At 46.9% G+C, this 20,636-nt stretch overlaps 1 protein-coding gene across 1 annotated transcript; it reads right to left on the bottom strand.

Annotated features, from left to right (window-relative positions):
• Positions 1–8,971: 8,971 nt before the first annotated feature.
• LOC129711093 (uncharacterized) lies at positions 8,972–19,830 on the bottom strand. Its single transcript, XM_055658481.1, has 3 exons — positions 19,193–19,830; positions 14,051–14,854; positions 8,972–10,035 (listed from the first exon to the last, which is right to left on the bottom strand). The coding sequence occupies exons 2-3, from the start codon at positions 14,851–14,853 to the stop codon at positions 9,891–9,893; spliced, it is 948 nt and encodes a 315-aa protein (XP_055514456.1). The 5' UTR covers position 14,854; positions 19,193–19,830; the 3' UTR covers positions 8,972–9,890.
• Between the last annotated feature and the right edge of the window lie 806 nt (positions 19,831–20,636).

Raw genomic sequence — 20,636 nt, 5'->3', positions numbered from 1 at the left:
GCAACTCTAATCTCCTCTCAACATCCAGGGTTCCAGGGTAAACAATCCAAGTCTGTCTACCACCCGCTATAGCAAAAAGTCTCTCATTATTATATATTGGCTCTATTATTTCAGCAAAATCTTTTTTTTTTCACATAACCACAATAGCTTTTCTATTCTTGTTTTAGTCTCCGGACTGTTGCACCCTTCACCCACTAAAAGATAACTTATAGATGGTATCACAAGTTGTGAAAACATGGCTCATGCCTTAAGCAAACGAAGGAAGTGTACTTTATGCAAGTGCCATTTTTTTTTAGCCAAAAATAAATACACTCTAAAGTTTTCTCATATTGTCTTATGGAGTCAGAGAGAGTCACAGAGTCATACAGCATGGAAACAGGCCCTTTAATCCAATTTGTCAGCATTTAAGGACCATTTAGACAGGTACATGGATGGTATATATACTGTCTGTGTAACTCATTATCACCAACCCTACAGCCAACAATGGACCATTGTGGGCTCCACCCTTCCTTGATCATTGTTGTTTTTTGCATATCTTTCCTTCATTTGTTTCTATAATCTCTCGTTTCCCTGTCCCCTGACTCTTAGTCTGAAGAAGGGCCTCGACCCAAAACACCACTTCCTGCCTTCTCCCCATAACCTCTGACACCTGGACTAATCAAAAATCGAAGGTAGACAAAATTGCTGGAGAAACTCAGCGGGGTGCGGCAGCATCTATGGAGCGAAGGAAATAGGTAACGTTTCGGGCCGAAACCCTTCTTCAGACTGATCAAAAATCTATTTATCTCTGCCTTAGATATATATACGCTGACTCGACCTCCACAGCCTAGATAGGCAAAAAAAAACTTACAGATTCACCTAAACATGCCTAAACTTTGAACTTTCAACTCCGTTCATCTTTGCCCCTCTCACCTTAAAGTTATGCCTTCTAGTTTTTGACATTTCGAGATTCAAGATACAAGATAGATTTAATTGTCACATGTGCCAGATGGCACAGTGAAATGAATTCCCCATACAGCCATACAATAAAAAATAAACAGGACTCAACACAAAACATCCCCACACAGCAATTCCACCCTGGGCTAAAGGTTCTGGCCGTAACCCATTTAACGTTAAACAAATTCCCCTACTGTCCCCTTTACAGAGGAACTGGTGTCATTGGCTTCAGTGAAGGCTGCAGATACCACACTGGTTTCCTCAGCTTGCGACAAACGCCTTGTTGGTTCCCCATTCGGCCGTATCTCTTTGTCAATCGGTCTTGCAATCAGCTCCGTTTCCTACACGATTGTGACATTCAGGCAGAAGCAAAATTCTGCACGTTCTGGGAAACTGAATTCATAGATTAAACATTGGACATACTCAGGGTGTAGAGTGGGGGGGGCAGAGGCTTAACAGGGGATGTGAACTCTGCTTCTGTCTGCACAGATCCTGCCTGATGTTCTAAACATGGTTTCCCTTTCATATATCCATGTTGACTTTAGTTTAGTTTAGTTTAGTTTAGAGATACAGCGGGGTTCGTTGGCCAGTACGGACTCGGGAGGCCGAAGGGCCTGCCGAGTCTGTACTGGCCAGCGATCCCCGCTACACACACACACACACACGGGACAATTTACACTTATACCAAGCCAATTAACCTACAAACCAGTACGTCTTTGGAGTGTGGGAGGAAACCGAAGATCTCGGCGAAAACCTACGCGGTGAAAGGGAGACCGTACAAACCCCGTACAGACGGCACCCGTGGTTGGGATCGAGCCCGCGTCTCCGGCGCTGCAAGAGCTCGTAGGCAGCGACTCTGCCGCTGCGCCACCGTGCCATCCGTATGTTTAACCCCGTTGATATTTTCTAGGCTTCCTGATATCACGTTCGTTTATGACGTACTGGGAATTTCCCTTCAAATGATGTTAAGCTAAGCGATCTGCAATTCTAAGCAGAATTGGGCCATTCGGCCCATCAAGTCTACTCTGCCATGACTGCTTGCTCCTTCTGTCCCCATGTGTACGTTTGGGGCCACATTTGTTCCACCCTGGAAACGTTCTTTTCCCGCTTACTGCCCCTCTAACGCCATCACTCTGAGGAACCGACCCGACCCGAAATGTCGTCTGTCCATTGGCACCCCAGATGCTGCCTGGCCCGCTGAGTTTCTCCAGCACTTTGTGTTTCACACAAGGTTTCTGAGTTTGCCAATGACGCAAACGTGAGTGGGATGGTGAGTGGTGAGGAGGCTGCAAAGAGCCTCACGGCAATTTGGACAAGTTGACTGAGTGGGCAGACGCACAGCAGATGCGATATATGACGTGGAGAACTGTCCAGTTATTCCCTTTGATAGAGAAAGCAGAGTATTATTTAACGTGTAGTTTAGTTTAGAGATACAGTGCGGAAACAGGCCCTTTGACCCACCGAATCCGCGCCGACCAGCGATCCCCGCACACTAACGCTATCCTACACATACTAGGGACGATTTACAGAGGTCAATTAACCTACAAACCTGTACGACTTTGGAGTGTGGGAGGAAACCGGAGCTCCCGGAGAAAACCCACGCAGGTCACGGGGAGAACCTACAGTCAGCACCCGTAGTCAGGATTGAAACTGGGTCTCTGAGCTGTAAGGCAGCAACTCTGCAGACAATAAACCATAGAAACCAAAAACTGGAGAAGCTGGTTAATACACTAATGGACACAGAGTGCTGGAGTAACTTATCGGGACAGGTAGGTGGCAGGTAGGTCGGCATCGGTGAGAGAGGTTTTTGATAGGCGGATAGTTGGAGCAAAGTCCAGAGATAAGAAAGGAAGGAAGGTGTGAGACAGGTTAGAAGAGTCGCGGATTGTTACGCCAGAGGGAGGAAATTGGGGGGTGGTGGATGGTGGGGGGGGTTGAGTGCAGAGCAGAAATAGGTGGGAGTGCATGAGGGGCACAAGGGAAGATGGAGTGGGGGGGGGGGGCAGGAAAGATAGGGGGCAGGTTGTGTGGGAGAAAGGGAGGGGAGTGGTTAGTGATATGATATGATATGATATGCCATTTATTGTCACTATACATGTACAGTGAAACTGAAAGCTGCTCGTACTCAGTGCATAGTAAGAGGTTACGTGGAATTGGAGAATTCAATGTTCATACCATTGGGTTGTAAACCACCCGAGCGGAATATGAGGTGCTGTTCCTCCAGTTTACGCGTGGCTTCACTCCGGCAATGGAAGAGGTTCGGGACAGAAAGATCGATATTGGGAATGGGGAGCTTAAATGGTGAGCGAGGTCCAGCAAGCCTTGGAGGACCAAGCGCGTGTGCTGAGCAAAATGGTCACCGAGTCTACACCTGGCCTTGCCTATGTACGCATTTAAATCGTGATGTTTAAAAATGTTGATGCACGGACGGGACCTGGTCACCAGCTACGACTACGACAGTCGCCCCCGGCAACTGCCGGGGGCGACTGTCGTAGTCGTGGCTGGTCGTCGAAAAACCGGCGACAACCTGCGTCGTCCTGGCGACAACCAACGACAGCACCGACGTCAGGAGAAGTCACGCTACGCTCAATGGCGTCGAGGCAACTGTCGCCCAAAAACGTTCAACATGTTGAAAATTTAGCCGCGACCAGAAAGACGCTACGACTTTTTTTTGCGCGACTGAGGATTCGACTCCCGGCGACTGACGGCAAACATGTGACGGACAAACTAGTCGCCTGTAGTTGCCTAAAAAATCGCCCATGTGGGACAGGCCCGTAAGAGACAAATGATACTTCAGCCTCCATTGCAAGAGATTTTCAGTCCTGGAGCAAAGATTAGTTTTTAGTGTAGCGTGATGGAGAAAGGGGGGGTGGGGGGGGGGAAACAAAGCTGGAAAAGAGAGGTTGGGGTGGAGCAAATGTGACCCCACACATAAAGACGGGAGACAGAAAAGGCAGATTTGCTTAGCTTAGCTTTGGTGTGCAAGGAACTTCCTAATATGTCATTGAAGAATGTGATAGCAAGAAACTTAGAAATATATCAGTGGGGTTAAACAAAGCCAACATGGAGTTATGGATGGGAAACCATGTTTAGAACATGGAACACATATTAGCACAGACACAGTAGGGGAAACAGGCCATTCGGCCCACCAAGTCGGCGTCAACCATCGATCACCGATTCACACTAGTTCCTGCACTGCAGAACTACACACACACACACACACATACACACACACACACACACACACACACACACACACACACACACACGCACACACACGCATACACACACACACACACACACACACACACACACACACACACGCACACACACACACACACACACACACACATACACTCACACACACACACACACACGCACACACACACACAATTTATACAAACTGGCACCACTCGCATTTGTATTTGCAATGAATCGCTGTTTATTCAATCCTCAACAACAATGCAGCTGTTGATCAAACGCAAAGCTATTTTACAACTGTTGCCAATAAATTTGCATCATTGATATTTTACACAAATACACCAAGGAGTTGGATTCCTCTTTTTTTTTAACAATGTGGATGAAGAATACAAACATATCCCCCCCCCCCCCCCCCCACCCCCCCCCCCCCCCCCCCCACACACACCCCCAACACCCTCAACTACAAATATTGTGAAATAGGCCAGCAAGGCGTATGAAGCAGTATTACAGTGATCTACACCAAGAAACCAGATTACAGTGATCTACACCCAGCTCCATATCTACACCTGCCCTATTCCTGTAGGCACCACATACATACATAGCTGTGTTGGCTCTTAAAGGCACAGATCCCATGCAATTGAGGCAGCAGTAACACGCTGAGCTGCAGGGGGTGGGGGTGGGGGGAGAGAGGGAGTGGGAGGGGGAGGGGGGGGGAGGGGGAGGGGGAGGGGGAGGGGAAGGAGGGGTGGGTAGATTTTCCCAGTGTGGAAATGTCAAATGCTAGAGGGCATAACATCAATGAGACAGGGAGAAAGTTGAAAGGAGATTAATGAGGCAATTTTTGTTTTAACTCAGAGAATGGTAGGTGCCTGGAATGCGTTGCCAGGGGAGATGGTGGATAGCAACGTTTAAGAAGCATTTACACTGACACTTGAAGAGCAGGGAATGGAGGCATAGGAACAATGTGCAGGCAGATGTGTGGTTTAGATTGGCATCATGGCCAGCACAGATGTTGTGGACCAAAGGGCCTGTCCTGAGCTATGCTGTTCCGAGTTCTATGTTCCATGTTCCATGTTCCATGTTCTGGGAGTCACTGTCTCAGGACATGAGATGTGAGACTCAGGACTTTAGTTTTGAGATACAGCACGGAAACAGGCCCTTTGGCCACTGAGTCCGTGCCGACCAGCGATCCCAGCACACTAACACTATCCTACACACACCAGGGACAATTTTACAAGAATCCAATGAACCTACAAACTTGTACGTCTTTGGAGTGTGGGAGGAGACCGAGGATGGAGCACCCGAGGGGGGAGAAAACACACGCAGGTCACGGGGAGAACGTACAAACTCCGTACCGACAGCACCCGTAGTCAGGATCGAACCCGGGACTCTGGTGCTGTAAGGCAGCAATTTTACCACTGAGCCACCGTGCCACCAGGAAGGTGCGTGCGCCAGGGACTCAAGTGACCCCCCACTGTGCCCATCATGTAGAGATGAGTAGGGGGGCCACTGCCAGCTCTCTCCTCTGTGTGTGGCACTCCCTACTCATCTGAGCAATACAGGAGTAAATTTGACCCCTTCACAAGAATTGTCGAGGTGTTCTGCACACCACAAAGCATCATTTTAGAGATAGAGCATGGAAACAGGCCCTTCGGCCCACTGAGTCCACTCCTGACCATCGATCAGCTTTTCACACTAGTTGGGTCATGGATAGAATCATAAAGTGTGGAAGAGGCCCAACTTGCCCACTCCGACCAACATGCCCCATCTACCCTTGTCCCACTTGGCTGCATTTGGCCCATACCCCTCTAAACCTGTCGTATCCGCGTACCTGCCCGAATGCCTTTTAAACTGTGATAGCACCTACAATGATCTAAGTTATCCCACTTTCTCACCCACTCGCTGTACAGAGAGGGGCCACCTACAAAGGGCTGATTAAACCGCAAATCCGCCATTTCTTTGGGATGTGGGAGGAAACCGGAGCATCCGGGAGAAACCCACGCGGTTCATGGTGAGAACGTGCAAACTCCACACATGCGGCACCGGAGATCAGGATCAAACTCAGGGCTCTGGCGCTACCAGCTACAGCTCTACCAGCTGTGCCACAGTTGTATATGACGTTTCAGTAACTGGATCGTAATTCACCCATTGATATGTTTTTATCAGTCAGTGGACATGAAACAGAGAGATTCTTATAGAAACATAGAAAATAGGTGCAGGAGTGAGACAATTCGACCCTTTGAGCCAGCACCGCCATTCATTGTGATCAAGGCTGATCGTCCCCTATCAATAACCCATGCCTGCCTTCTCCCCATGTCCCTTGATTCCACTACCCCCTAGAGCTCTATCTAACTCTCTCTTAAATCCATCAAGTATTTTGACCTCCACTGCCCTCTGTGGCAGGGAATTCCACAAATTCACAACTCTCTGGGTGAAAATGGTTTTTCTCACCTGTCTTAAATGGCCTACCGCTTTATTCTAAGACTGTGTGGCCCCTGGTTCTGGACTCGCCCAACATTGGGAACATTTTTCCTGCATCTAGATTGTTCAGTCCTTTTATAATTTTATATGTTTCTATAAGATCCCTTCCCCTCATCCTTCTAAATTCCAGTGAATACAAGCCCAGTCTTTTCAATCTTTCCTCATATGACAGTCCCGCCATCCCAGGGATCAACCTCGTGAACCTACGCTGCACTGCCTCAATCACAAGACCAATGGAAGATCAATGCCCTTTTTATTGATCACAGATGCAGCAGGTTGATGTTGGGGATTGGAGTAAGTCCTTGCTCTAATTCAATGCCATATTCCTGCTTTCTCCCCATATTTCTTGACACTTCTCATGTCTATCCTTCAATACATCATCCACGCTGGGTTCAAGGATTCAGCAGACTCCTATAACATATGTTTCATGACAGAGACTCTCTTAAACAATATAACAAACAGCCTTTAGCTTGCGGTAACAAAAATACATTTTTAGCTGTTAAAAAGAATTTTGTATTTGAAAACAACTTGTTGCAACTTGGAGTGAGTTGGAGCGAATCCCTTACTCAGTTGTAGCGGACAATGGGGAATAGAGTGGCACAGTTGCTGCCTTACAGCGCCAGAGATCAGGGTTCGATCCTGACTACGGGTGCTGTCTGTACGGAGTCTGTACATTCTCCGAGTGCACCCACACACTCCAGAGATGCGCAGGTTTGCAGGTAAATTGGCTTCGGTAAGTTGTAAAGTTGTCCCTGGTGATCGCTGGTCGGTGTGGAAGGGCCTGTTCCAACGCTGTGTCACTAATACTCTAAAAGAAAGTCTAAATGGACACCAGTCCCCCTCTCCCATAGTCCATCATAACGAGGGTTTACTGTCCCTCCATTACACTCCCACTGTTCAACCAGTGCTCTTCCAACACACTGGCAACGTACTTCCAGAGCAGATCCAGTGTACTGACACTGTATCTCAGGTAGTTTTCCATGTGTGCTCGTGGTGTTCTTCTAGAGTGGAGTCCGTGCAGCCCAAACCCACTGAACAGCAAGTCACGAACATTCCGACTTGTCCTTCCCTGCAGGAGCCAGCTTCTCTCAGTTCTTTTGACTAGTTCCTCTTTACCTCAATAGATCTGAAAGCCAGAAGTTCCACTGACCTATCTTTCCTTCTGATGCTGACTAGTTCCTGATATTCATGCTGACTGCTGTCAATGTTCTCTACGTCTGTGTCACCCTGACCTCCTCTCCTGTCCCAGCTAAAGGTCCATAGCTCTCATCAAACTTCAAACACAAAACCCGCGCAGGGCACCAGCTCGCTATCGAGGCATTCTGTTTCTAACCACAGTTTCCTGGTGCTAAATTCCTCTTCTTCAACAACACAATAAACATTTGAGCTATTTGGTTTCAATATCACGCAGAAAAAGGCTCAGTTTGTCTTTATTCTGCTGGACATTCACCAGGTAGATCGCCCGGCGCGAGGGAGCTGAGATCCCTCCCCCCCACCCCCCCACCCCCGATGCAGGAGTTTGATCGCCCCGACGAGGAGGCCCGCCGCTGGCTACGGGAGTAAGATCATCCCATCAACGGAAGGCTCGAGGCCCCCGACCGCTGGAGGCCAAAGACGGGAGAGATTGAACCTTTTTTCACCTTCCACCACAGTGAGGAATGTGGAGGAGTCACTGTGGCGGATGTTTATGATAAAATGTATTTTGTGTGTTCTGTTGCTTTTTATTGGTACGACTGTATGGCAAATCAAATTCCTCGAATGTTGCAAAATATACTTGGCTAATAAGGTATGATTATGGTTATGACATTCCAGATTCAGGACAGTTTTTTCTCGGCTGTTTTTCAGGCAACTGAACCGTCCTCTCACCAACTAGAGAGGGGTCCTGACCTCCCACCTACCACCCTATTGGAGACCTTTAATCGGACTTTTCTAGACTTTTCTCTTGCACTGAACGTTATACCCATAAGCCTGTATCTGTACACTGTGAACAGCTCGATTGTAATCATGCATAGTCTCTTTGCTGACTGGTTAGCACGCAACGAAAAAGCTTATCACTGTTCCTCGGTACAATAATAAATGACTATAATAAACCAGTCTGAAGCAGGGATCCGACCCAAAATGTCATATGTTCATGACCGGCACGGATGCTGCCAGACTCGCTGAGTTACTCCAGCACTTTGTGTCTTTATTTTCTTGTAAATCACCATCTGCAGTTCCTTGGCAGACAAAAATGTTGGAGAAACTCAGCGGGTGAGGCAGCATCTAAGGAGCGAAGGAATAGGCGACGTTTCAGTTCGAGACCCTTCTTCCGTCTGAAGTAGTAGGGTCTCGACTCGAAACGTCACCTATTGAGTCTGAAGAAGGGTCTCGACCCGAAACGTCACCTATTCCTTCTTAGATGCTGTCTCACCCGCTGAGCTTCTCCAGTATTTTACCTTCAATTTTTCCAGCATCTGCAGTTCTTTCTTTAAACACTTCTGCAGTTCCTTGCGTGTTTTTTCTCAGATGAACTTCTGTTATTTTGTGGGCTTCCTGATTTTTTGTTTTTGTTTTGCTGAAGTCCAGATATTTTGAAAGAGTTCCATGTGTTGAGGTTGAATTCCACACATTCTAACTGAACCCCGCTGCGGATACGGATGCTTTTGTTGTTAGGGTCGGGTCCTGGATATTCATAATCGGGTTCCACATGTTCAGGTTGGATGGTGCTTGACCAGTGCCGGATTTGGATGAAGAGAGGCCCTAAGCTGTTCCACTTGTGAGGCCCCCAACGACCGGACAGCCATGGCGGCCAAATCTCCCACAATTCAAAGCGAGGGAGAAAGTGCCCAGCGCCGACCAGTTGCCGTTGCAGTGCGCATGCGCAGGGCGGCCGATGATGTGCTGGCCGTGGTTGTGCGCATGTGCAAGGCGGCCTGCCGTGCCGGCGGATGAGGAGCGAGCGGAGCCCGGCGGCCCGGACACGGATAGCGGGGGGAGATGGAGAGAGAGAGAGAGATAGAGAGGGGGGCCGCCCAGAGTTGAACGGTAGATGTTCTGCCTTGGCCGGAGGCCCCCCTAGACCTCGAGGCCCATCAATTTTTTCGGGGGGCCCCCTAGAAAGTGGGGGCCCTAAGCTATAGCTTGTTTAGCTTATACGTAAATCCGGCACTGGGCTTGACGTCTGAGCTGGTTCTTGAAAGTGAGGCGTTTTCAAGACCGTTGTGAAAGGGAAATGGAATAGAATGTAGACGTGGAAATCTTGCAACATCTGAAGGGGGACCCCGACGATGCATTTATTGGTCGGCAATTATATATATGTCGTCCTCTGCTGTAGGCGCTGGCCCACTGTAGTTACAGTAGACTGGCTGCTCGTTTTGGTAAATTTCACAGGTTGCATCATTCTCCAGATAGTAAGTGTCATCAGTGGCCGGCTGCTTCCTGGAAGATTAAAAATAAATACCATTAGCGCACACAGCGCAAGACAGCAAGAAGTTGCAGAGAATTGTGGACGCAGCCCAGACCATCACACAAACCAACTTCCCTTCCATTAGAAAGGAGAGGAGGGGGAATTTATTTAGTCAGAGTTCATGTTCATGTGATAGGATCGGAATTAGGCCATTCGGCCCATCAAGTCTACTCCGCCATTCAATCGTGGCTGATGTATGGTTTCCTCTATGAGGCTAAACTCGGTGATGTTTACCCAGCTGTCATTTATTTCAACCTTATTTTACTACTGACTGTTCCTATTTATTTTGGGGAAAAACTGATTAGATTTGAACAGCCCAGCATTCCGCTTCACAGATTACAATTTTACCGAAGCCAATTAACCTATAATCCTGTATGTCTTTGGAGTGTGGAAGGAAACCGGAGCACCCGGAGAAAACCCACATGGTCATGGGGCGAATGTACAAACTCCGTACAGATGGCACCCGCAGTCAGGATTGAACCTGGGTCTCTGGCGCTGTAAGGCAGCGACTCGACCGTTGAGCCATCTTGTTTAGTTTAGCTCAGAGGTACAGGCTCTTCGTCCCCACCGAGTCCGCGCCAACCAGCAATCCACGTACAATAACATCATCCTACACACACTAGGGACAATGTACATTTTACATTTGACAGCAAGCCAATCAACCTGCAAACCTGTACGTCTTTGGAGAGTGGGAGGAAACCAAAGATCTCGGAGGAAACCCATGCGGTCACGGGGATAACGTACAAACAGCGCCCGTAGTCGGGATCGAACCCAGGCCTCCGGCGCTGCAAGCGGTGCAAGGCCGCAACTCTACCGCTGCGCCACCATGCCGCCCTTTCTAAATGCTAAGCTGGCGTGTGTTACGTCCATCACTCGAAACGCCATCAATCCATGTTCTCCAGAGATATCGCCTGACCCGCTGAGTTACTCCAGCAGTTTGTGGCTTTTTTTTTTTTGGTAAACCAGCGTCTGCAGTTCCTTGTTTCTCCAAACAAGGAGGAAGGTTTTTGACAGAATTCACCAAAAATGACAGTGAATGTCCAAGGCTGCTTGCAAACATTGTGACTGCCGGCATAATAAGTTTAGCAACGCTGGATAAAGCAGGAGCATAAATATATAAAGTAGCTTCCCAGCTCTGGGAAATACCAGCTTTATCACCCTCTAGTCTAGAAAAACAACCAGTTACCAAGATTCAGCGTACAGGAAAGAACTGATGCTGGTTTAAATCAAAAATAGACACAAAATGCTGGAGTAACTCAGCTGGGACAGGCAGCATCTCTGGGGAGAAGGACTGGATGACGTTTTGGGTCTTTGGACTGTCTGAAGAAGGGTCCCGACCCAAAACGTCACTCATTCCTTCTCTCCAGAGATGCTGCCTGTCCCACTGAGTTATTCCAGCATTTGGTGTCTCTGCCAAGATTCAGCTTTTGATCCTGGAGACAATATTTCCTGCCACTGGCCGTTAAATTCCTTAAGCCCCGGTTTTGTTAACCAGCTTTCCATGTGGCGTTTCCACTCTCCTAAAGTCCCCCCAGACAACCTCCATGTGTTCCATTCGTCAACTTTCTCAGTAACTTGCATCAAAGTATTTCATTTGGTAAGCCAAATAAAATCAGCTACCTCTATCTAATTAATTCAAAATTCTCTAAATCCATTCAAAGCATAATCCATAAACCAGAATCCATTTGAATCCATAATCCTCATTGAAACTTATGGAATAGTGAAAGGCTTGGATAGAGTGGATGTGGTGAGGATGCTTCCACCAGTGGGAGAGTCTAGGACTAGAGGTCACAGCCTCAGAATTAAAGGTCGTTCCTTTAGGAAGGAGATGAGGAAGAATTTATTTAGTCAGAGGGTGGTGAATCTGTGGAATTCTTTGCCACAGAAGGCTGCGGAGGCCAAGCCAATGGATATTTTTAAGGCAGAGATAGATAGATTCTTGATTACTGCGGGTGTCAGAGGTTATGGGGAGAAGGCAGGAGAATTGGGTTCGGAGGGAGAGATAGATCAGCCATGATTGAATGGAAAAGTAGATTTGATGGGCTGAATGGCCTAATTCTGCTCCTATCACTTATGACCTTATGGCCTTAAGTTTTCCTCTAACTTATTGTTTTTGATATCCTACCCACTGCTGCTATTAACTTGTTTACTATTAGCTTCACTGGTTTATATTTACCAGGAATGATAGTCATAGTCAGACACCACTGACACAGGCCCTTTGGCCCATCACGTCCATGCTAACATGCTATCAACAGTACTGCAGGAACAAGGAACTGCAGATGCTGGTTGACCAAAGAAAGGCACAAAATGCTGGAGTAAATGAGTCAGGCAACATCCCTGGAGAACTTGGATAGTTGATGTTTCGGGTTGGGACCCTTCCCGATCCAAAACGTCACCTATCGATGTGCTGCCTGACCCACTGAGTTACTCCAACACTTTGTGTCTTTCATTCATCAGTGCTGTCTCCTGACTATTCTTCGCTGGCTAGCTTTTGCCGATTTGTCCTTATAGTACATGAAACTCATTCACCGCAGTTACTCCAACACTCTGTGAAATGTTCTCTAGAGATGCTGCCTGACCCCGCTGAGTTGGTCCAGCACTCAGTGTCCTTTTAATCGTACAAAGAATTGTTGTGGAAGGGCGTGCAGTTCGTTGTGCATGAGGATCTATTTACCATTACTGCTGGGCAGGTACATTTATACAATTACATTTAGAGATATATTGTCATAGATTCATAGAGTCATAGAGCAGCGAAACAGGCCCTTCAGCCCAACTCGTCCATGCCGACCATCATGCCCCATCCATACTAATCCCATTTGCCCGCATTTGGCCCATATTCCTGCAGACTTTCCCTATCCAGGTACCTGTGTGATTGTCTTTTAAATGTTGTTATTGTACTTCCTCAACTACCTCCACTGGCAGCTCATTCCATTTACTCACCACGCTCTGAGTGAGAAAGTTGCCTCATCAGGTTCCTGTTAAATCTTTTCCCTCGCACCTTAAACCTATGTCCTCCACTTCTCGATTCCCCATACGCTGAGCAAAAGGCTCACCTTATCTGCATTCACCTCATGATTTTATACAACTCTATGAGATCTCCCCATAGCCTCCTGCGCTCCAAGGAATTAAGTCCTAGCCTGCCCAATCTCTCCCTGCAGCTCAGGCCCTTGAGTCCTGGCAACATCGTTGACAAATCTTCTCTGCGCTCTTTCTAGTCTAACGACATCCTTCCAATAGCTGGGTGAACAGATCTGAACACAATAATGTTGTACGTATCTGCACACCAACAGTTACTGCGCAAGAAAGAACTGCAGATACTGGTAAAATCGAAGGTCGACACAAAATGCTGGAGTAATTCAGCGGGTGAGGCAGCATCTATGGAGAGAAGGAATGGGTGACGTTTCGGGTCGAGAAGGGTCGAAACTTCGCCCATTCCTTCTCTCCGCAGATGCCGCCTCACACGCTGAGTTACTCCAAAATGTTTGTGTCCACCAACAGTTGTGTTGAAGTCTTTGATGTTTAGCCAAACTTACAATTCAAGTCCCTGTCCAAGGGTCTTTTAAATGTTGTTATAGTATTTGCTTCAACTACCTCCTCTGGAAGCTCGTTCCATGTACCCCACCACCCTCTGAGTAAATATATCACCCATGAGGTTCCTATCAAATCTTTCCCCTCTCACCTTAAACCTACACCCTTACAATTCATAGATGGACACAGAGTGCTGGAGTAATTCAGCGGGTCAGGCAGCATCTCTGGAGAACATGAATTAGGTGAGATTTTGGGTCAGGAGTCTGAAGAAGGGTCCCGACCTGAAGCGTCTTCTATCCTTTTTCTCTAGAGATGCTGCCTGACCCGTTGAGTTACTCCATCACTCTGTGTCTATCTTTGGTATTGCACCAGCATCAGCGGTTCTTTGTTTTACACCCTTTGCCGTTCATATAGTGTGGCACATTTGCGGTGACCGGTGGATATTGGGCTTTAATGTACCTTGCGTTGTGTGGTTCACCCATAAAGACGTTCTCATAGTTGGCGTGAGGCCCCGGTGACACTGCCGCTTGATCCTTCCAGTCCCCGGTGCTGGCGTACCTCTGATGCCCTTGGTCGGCTGAATTGACTGACTGCCGCTTGCTCGGAGTGGGTGAGAAGTACGAGCCGAGTTTCGAGCGATATTTCACCAGCACAAGGACAGCGACAACAACCGCGATGGCGACAACACACAAGACTGGAACAAGGATGTAGACCAGCAATAAGTTCGGACACTCGACGTTATAGAAATTGGCCATAGCCGGCAACTTAGTATAATTTGACCCGGTGCATGTTATATTGTTCAGGAAATCCTGGGAGAAGTTCCCTGCCTCAACAAAGTTGCGATTCACATCTTTCAAGATCTGGCAAGAGCAGGTAAAGTCCACATTTATTGTCTTGATCAGGTTGAGCGGGATGGTCGCTAAGGGGTTCCCAATTAAATTCAGTTTCTTTAATTTTGGAAAGTTTTTGAGGAATTTTGGTGGAAGGTCCGTTAGTTTGTTGTGCTTGAGATTCAGTTCCTTCAGCTCGTTGCTGATGTTGATGTTAATCATGCGCGATATCCCACAGCCTTCCAGTGACAAGGAGGTCTGGCCTTCCAGTGACAAGGAGGTCTGGCCTTCCCACCGCAACTTAGCCCAGTCTAGGCAATGGAGCGCACAGTTGTTGGCGATTCCTTCCCTGCTGATCAACGTCCCATCGCATTTTGTCCCCAGGCTCCACTCCACGTGGAGGAGGAACACAATAATCGCCAAAGTCTTCATCCTGTAAGGATAAGCGAGAAGTTTCCATTAGCCACTAAAGCCCTCTACCGAGGGTGGCCTCACCCATAACCTACCCATGGCCCCACTTTGGCCACAATTGGCAAACGTGGTTCCTGACAACTGTTGAAGTCGCGACTCGAGGACTCGATAAGACTCACGGACTCGAATCATTCACCATTTGCAGCGGGTTTATTTTTAAAATAGATGGACGCAAAATGGTGGCATTAACTCAGCGGGACAGGCAGTGTCTCTGGAGGGAAGGAATGGGTGACGTTTCGGGTCGAGACCCTTCTTGATTAGTGCGGGTGTCAGAGGTTATGGGGACAAGGCAGGAGAATGGGGTTAGGTGGAGGAGATAGATCAGCCATAATTGAATGGCAGAGTAAACCTGATGGGCCAAATGGCCTAAGGATGGATGAAGGAATGGATAGACTGGGCTATTATTTACTGGAGTTTAGAAGGGTGAGGGAATTTTCTCGAAACATATAAAATTCTTAAGGGATTGGACAGGCTAGATGCAGGAAAAATGTCCCCAATGTTGGGGGAGTCCAGAACCAGGGGTCACAGTTTAAGAATAAGGAGTAGGTCATTTAGGACTGAGATGAGGAAAAACTTTTTCATCCAGAGAGATGCAAATCTTTGGAATTCTCTGCCCTAGAAGGCAGTGGAGGCTAATTCACTGAATGTTTTAAAGAGAGAGTTAGATGTAGCTCTTAAGGCTAATGAAATCTAGGGATATGGGGAGAAAGCAGGAACGGGGTACTGATTATTAGTTTAGAGATACCTTGAGGAAACAGGCCCTTCGGCCCACCGAGTCTGCACCGACCAGCGATCCCCGCACATCATGGCTACCCTGCACACGCCAGGGACAATTTTTACATTCGCACCAAGCCAATTAACCTAGAAACCCATATGTCTTTGGAGTGTGGGAGGAAACTGACGATCTCGGAGAACGTACAAACTCCGTACAGACAGCACCCCTAGTCAGGATCAAGTCCGGGTCTCCAGCGCTGCAATTACTGTAAGGCAGCAACTCTACCTCGGCGCCACCGTGCCGCCCAGCTGATTTAGGATGATCAGCCACGATCATATTGGCTGGCTCGAAAGGCCGAATGGCTTACTCCTGCATCTATATTCTGTTTCTATGTTTATGTTTACTCCTACTCCTTATGACTTTCTTCAGACTGAAAGTTTATTTTACTTGCGCAAGGGGAGAGGGGTCTCAGTCAAAAGGCTGTGATCACACCTCCAAAGTTTGATGGCACAACAAGATATTTAAGCACAAAGAGGATGTTTCAATGCGATGCACAAAGGTTGATTAGTTGAAAGATGATAGACACTAGTTCTGCGCGTTATATATTATTTATTATTAATGTTTAATGTTTTATGTGTCATTCCTAACTGTCACTGTGTGTCATGTTGTCACTTGCGGGCGGAGCACCAAGGCAAATTCCTTGTATGTGAATACTTGGCCAATAAACGTATTCATTCATTCATACACGGAGGATGCACAAGGATTGTTCAGGATGCACAAGGATTGTTCAGCTCAAAGTCGATAGCCACCAGCTCTGCACACAAGGGGTGATTAGATCAAGATGTCAATGAACAGATACTACCGAGCGACATCTTGGTTTAAATTGTTAATGATCTCTGTAACCCGTGATGCAGGAGTCACCCTGTATTCCTGCCTCGTCTGAAGAAGGGTCACGACCCCAAACGTCACCCATTCCTTCTCTCCAGTGATGCTGCCTGGCCCGCTGAGTTACCCCAGCTTTCTGTGCCCACCCTGCATTGCTAGTTTTATGAATAAAGTATATTTGAACAAGAAGCTCTGTTTTACGTGATATAAATGATCACTGATGAAGTGATTCAAATAGGCAACAGAGTATCCTACATCCAACAGTTTTTAGGACTTCTACACCACCCATCTAACCAGGGCCAGGTAGAGGAGCAAAGTTACGGAGCCATACAGCGCTGAAACCAACCTTTAGCCCAGCCCAGCCCATCCATGCCAGCCAAGATGCCCATCTAAGCTAGTTCCATTTGTCTGTGTTTGACAAACACATGGGTTTGCTCTGGTTTCCTCCCACATACCTTACTTGTACTTGTCCTCCGAGGTCACTCTGTTCCTCACCACTCCCCCAGAACCTTACCATTCACCCTGGTTTGACTCCACAAAATATAACACCTTACACTATATCTGAATTAAACTCCATTTGCTATTCCTCGGCCTGTCCAAACGTATTTTAAACGTCGAATTAATACCGGCCTCGACCACTTCCTCCGGCAGCTAGTTCCAGTCGGTGGCACAGCTGGCAGAGTTGCGGCCTTACAGCCCCTCTGACACCGGGTTCGATCCTGGCTTCGGGTGCTTTCTGTGTGGTGTTCGCATGCTCTCCCTGTCACTGCCTGGGTATCCTCAGGGTGCTCCGGTTTCCTCCCACATCCCAAAGATGAGCGGGGGGTGATTATAGATTAATTGGCCTCTGTTAATTGCCCCCAGTGTGCGGGGGGTGGGTGCAACAATGGGATAAGATAGAACTAGTGTGGCAGGGTGACCAATTGCCGGCGTGGATTTGGTGGGCCGTGGAGCCTGTTTCTTGTTGTATATATATATATACCACCTTCTGTGTGGGAAAATAGCTCCTCAGATTCCTATTAAATCTTTTCCATCTTACCTTAAACTTATGCCCTTTAGTTCTTGACTGCCCAACCTTGGGTAAAATACACTGTGTATTCACCCTCATGGTTTTATACACCTCTATAAGATCACTCCTCAGCCTCACACACTCCCAGAAATAAAATTCTAGCCCGCCCAACCACTTCCGCTAACATGAGGCCCTCGAGTTCCAGAAACATAGTCATAAATCTGTTCTGTACTATTTCCAGCTTAACAGCATCTTTCTTTTAGGTTGACCAAAACTGAACACAACAATGGCTCCAAGTACAGATCTACTTCTTGTAGAATTGCGACATAACATCCCATGCCGTGACCGATGAAGGCCGCAAGCCTGTCTAACTGTGAGACCACTTTCAGAGAACGATGTACTTGCACTTCTAGGTCTCTCTGTTCCGCACCCCCTCCCCAGGGTCTTAACATTCACCCTGGTTTGACTGGATAGTAGTTCAGGCTTGCTCTCTGGTTGCGGCAGGATGGTTCAGTTGCCTGATAACTGCTTGGAAGAAACTGTCCCTCCATTTGCTATTTCTCAGTCCACGTACCCAGCTGAACAAGATCACGCTATACATCTTGATGACTATCTTCACTGTTTATGATATCACCTATTTTTGTGTCTCCATCTGGGGATTAACAACAAGGCCTAACAGAAGGTGATGGATAGAGCCTCCTATCAAAAGCATGGGAGGCCATTTTATAATATCGACATATCCCTAACACACAGAGGCTCTTGAACTATGAGGTATGTTTACGAAAAATAATTATTCAAACAAATATTACATAGTACATGGGTAGGACAGGTTTGGAGGGATATGGACCAAACGCAGGCAGGTGGGACTAGTGTAGCTGGGTGTGGGCAAGTTGGCCGGTGTGTAGTTGGCCGGTGTGGGCAAGTTGGGCCAAAGGGACTGTTTCCACACTGTATCACTCTATGACTTGATTAAAAGCCATTCACACATTTACAAATCAATAAAAAATATCAAATACTCAGGAAAAGTAAATACCAAAGTAAAAAATCGCCTTTACTGTTCGACATTTATGAATCCCTATTGAATGAATGCTCCAAGCCTGTACAAGATTTGCCAAGGAATGGGGAAAAGAGGCAACATCTGTGGAAAGCGAAGCAGAATTAACATTTCAGGCCAAAGACTCTACAGCAAACTAGGAAAGAGTTCTCCATTTTCCAAGTTCTGATGTGGGTCCTCCTCCCAAAACATTAACTCTCTTTTTCCTTCTACAAATGCCGCTTGCCTTGCTCATTATTTTCCAAAACTTTATTTTTTTTTAGACTTTAGAGATACAGTTTAGAGTAACTCAGCGGGTCAAGCAGCATCTCTGGGGATCATAGAGAGATGACATTTCAGACTGATTCAGAAGGCTTCCGACCCAAAATGTCATCCACCAAAATGTTCTCCAGGAATGCTGGCTGAACCGTTGATTTACTCCTGCACTTTGTGTCTTTTTAAAAAACTTTTATACAATATATTGGTCAGCAATGTTGGGAGGGTGGAAAAAACACAGCAAACAAGCAAAGAGTGGAAATATCATAAAGAGACTCATTCGGACTTCATTCCGAGATGAAACAGCAGCAAATGTTTAAACTATAAAGTTATTTTAAGTGAGAACACTTTCTAACAGACCATCGAACGAAAGTAGCCTTACCTTGTTGCACACAAATTCCGTTTGTTTCTGCCACAAACAGGGTTAGCTTGAGCGCGAATAAGTCCAATAATGTTGGTTCCTTTGGGGAAATAGGCAGAAGGAAATGAAGCGAAGGGGAAGTTGCGGGTGATGTTGCGAATTTTAGATTTTTATCGTCAATTTCAGGAAGTATTTCTTTTCAAATCATCTAACGATGCATTCCGATAAATGGGATGGTTGCAAAAGCGGCAGTTACCCAATGTGCGGACGCAGCTAGGCAGGGCGATTATGGCGACAAAGCTATTTGACGGTGCAGAAATTGCAAATGGTGCTGAGTTCTTAGCATGCACTCTAGTGAACCATTCAATTATCACCTTACAAGCCCAACAAGAGATGGGCCAGATTTTGAGGCGGCACACTGGCGCAGATGTAGGGGCGACACTATTGCGCAGCGGTGGAGTTGCTGCCTCCCAACGCCAGAGACCCGGGTTCGATCCTGACTGCGGGTGCTGTTTGTACAGAGTTTGCACGTTCTCCCTGTGACTGCGTGGGTTTTCTCTGGGTGCTCCGGTTTCCTCCCACATTTCAAAGACGTAAAAGTTTGTAGGTTAATTGACTTCTGTAAATTGTCCCTAATGTGTAGGATAGAACTGGTACATGGGGATTGCTGGCTTGCGCGGACCCCGTGGGCTGAAAGGCTTGTTTCCGCGTTCATAAGTGATAGGAGCCGAATTAGGCCATTTGGCCCATCAAGTCTTCTCCTCCATTCAATCATGGCTGACCTATCCTTTCCCTCCTAATCCCATTCTCCTGCCTTCTCCCCACAACCACTGACAGCTGTACTAATCAAAAATCAATCTTTCTCTGCCTTAAAAATATTCATTGTACATTTTGTACATGGGAGATCCTGTCTAACAAATCAGATTTTTATTGAAGTAACCAAAATGGTTGACAAGGGCAAAGACATAGAGGTTGTCTATATTGACTTCGGAAAAATATTTGATTAAGTTCCACATGGTATGCTGCTCTGGAAGGTTAGATCGCATGGAATCCATGAGATGGAGAATTTGCTTCATGAGGAAGCAAAGTGGCGGTGGAAATTGTTTATTGGACTGGAGGTCTGTGACTAGTGGGATGCCTCAGAGATTGGTGCAGGCCATCAGCCATTAGTTTTTATGGTTTATAGGAACAATTTGGGTGAGAATGTTAGTAAGCAAATTACACTAAAGTGTGTGGTATTATCTACATTATCTGGTATTACAGCGAAGATGGTTAACAAAAATTACAGCAGGATCTTCAATGGTTCAATGTTTCTTTATTGTCACATTTTTTTTGCATAGCTCACCCATGCACGAGTCACCATATGTTGGCTTCATTTACAAAAAATATATATACAAAGCAAGAACAGTGGAAAAACTCTTCTGACATTCTCAACGGTTATGCATACATTCATTAGTATGTAGGA

Source organism: Leucoraja erinacea, chromosome 29 (genome assembly GCF_028641065.1).
Source record: "Leucoraja erinacea ecotype New England chromosome 29, Leri_hhj_1, whole genome shotgun sequence".
Taxonomy (NCBI): Eukaryota; Metazoa; Chordata; class Chondrichthyes; order Rajiformes; family Rajidae; genus Leucoraja; species Leucoraja erinaceus.
The sequence above is the reverse complement of the archived record's forward strand: the minus strand, read 5'-3'. Positions and strand labels throughout refer to the sequence as shown.

Excerpts from the sequence above, each read along its gene's own strand:
- LOC129711093 (XM_055658481.1), bottom strand. The coding sequence starts at position 14,853 with ATGAAGACTTTGGCGATTATTGTGTTCCTCCTCCACGTGGAGTGGAGC. Across the intron at positions 10,036-14,050 it reads GGTGAACCACACAACGCAAG|GAAGCAGCCGGCCACTGATG; the intron begins GTACATTAAAGC and ends TTAATCTTCCAG.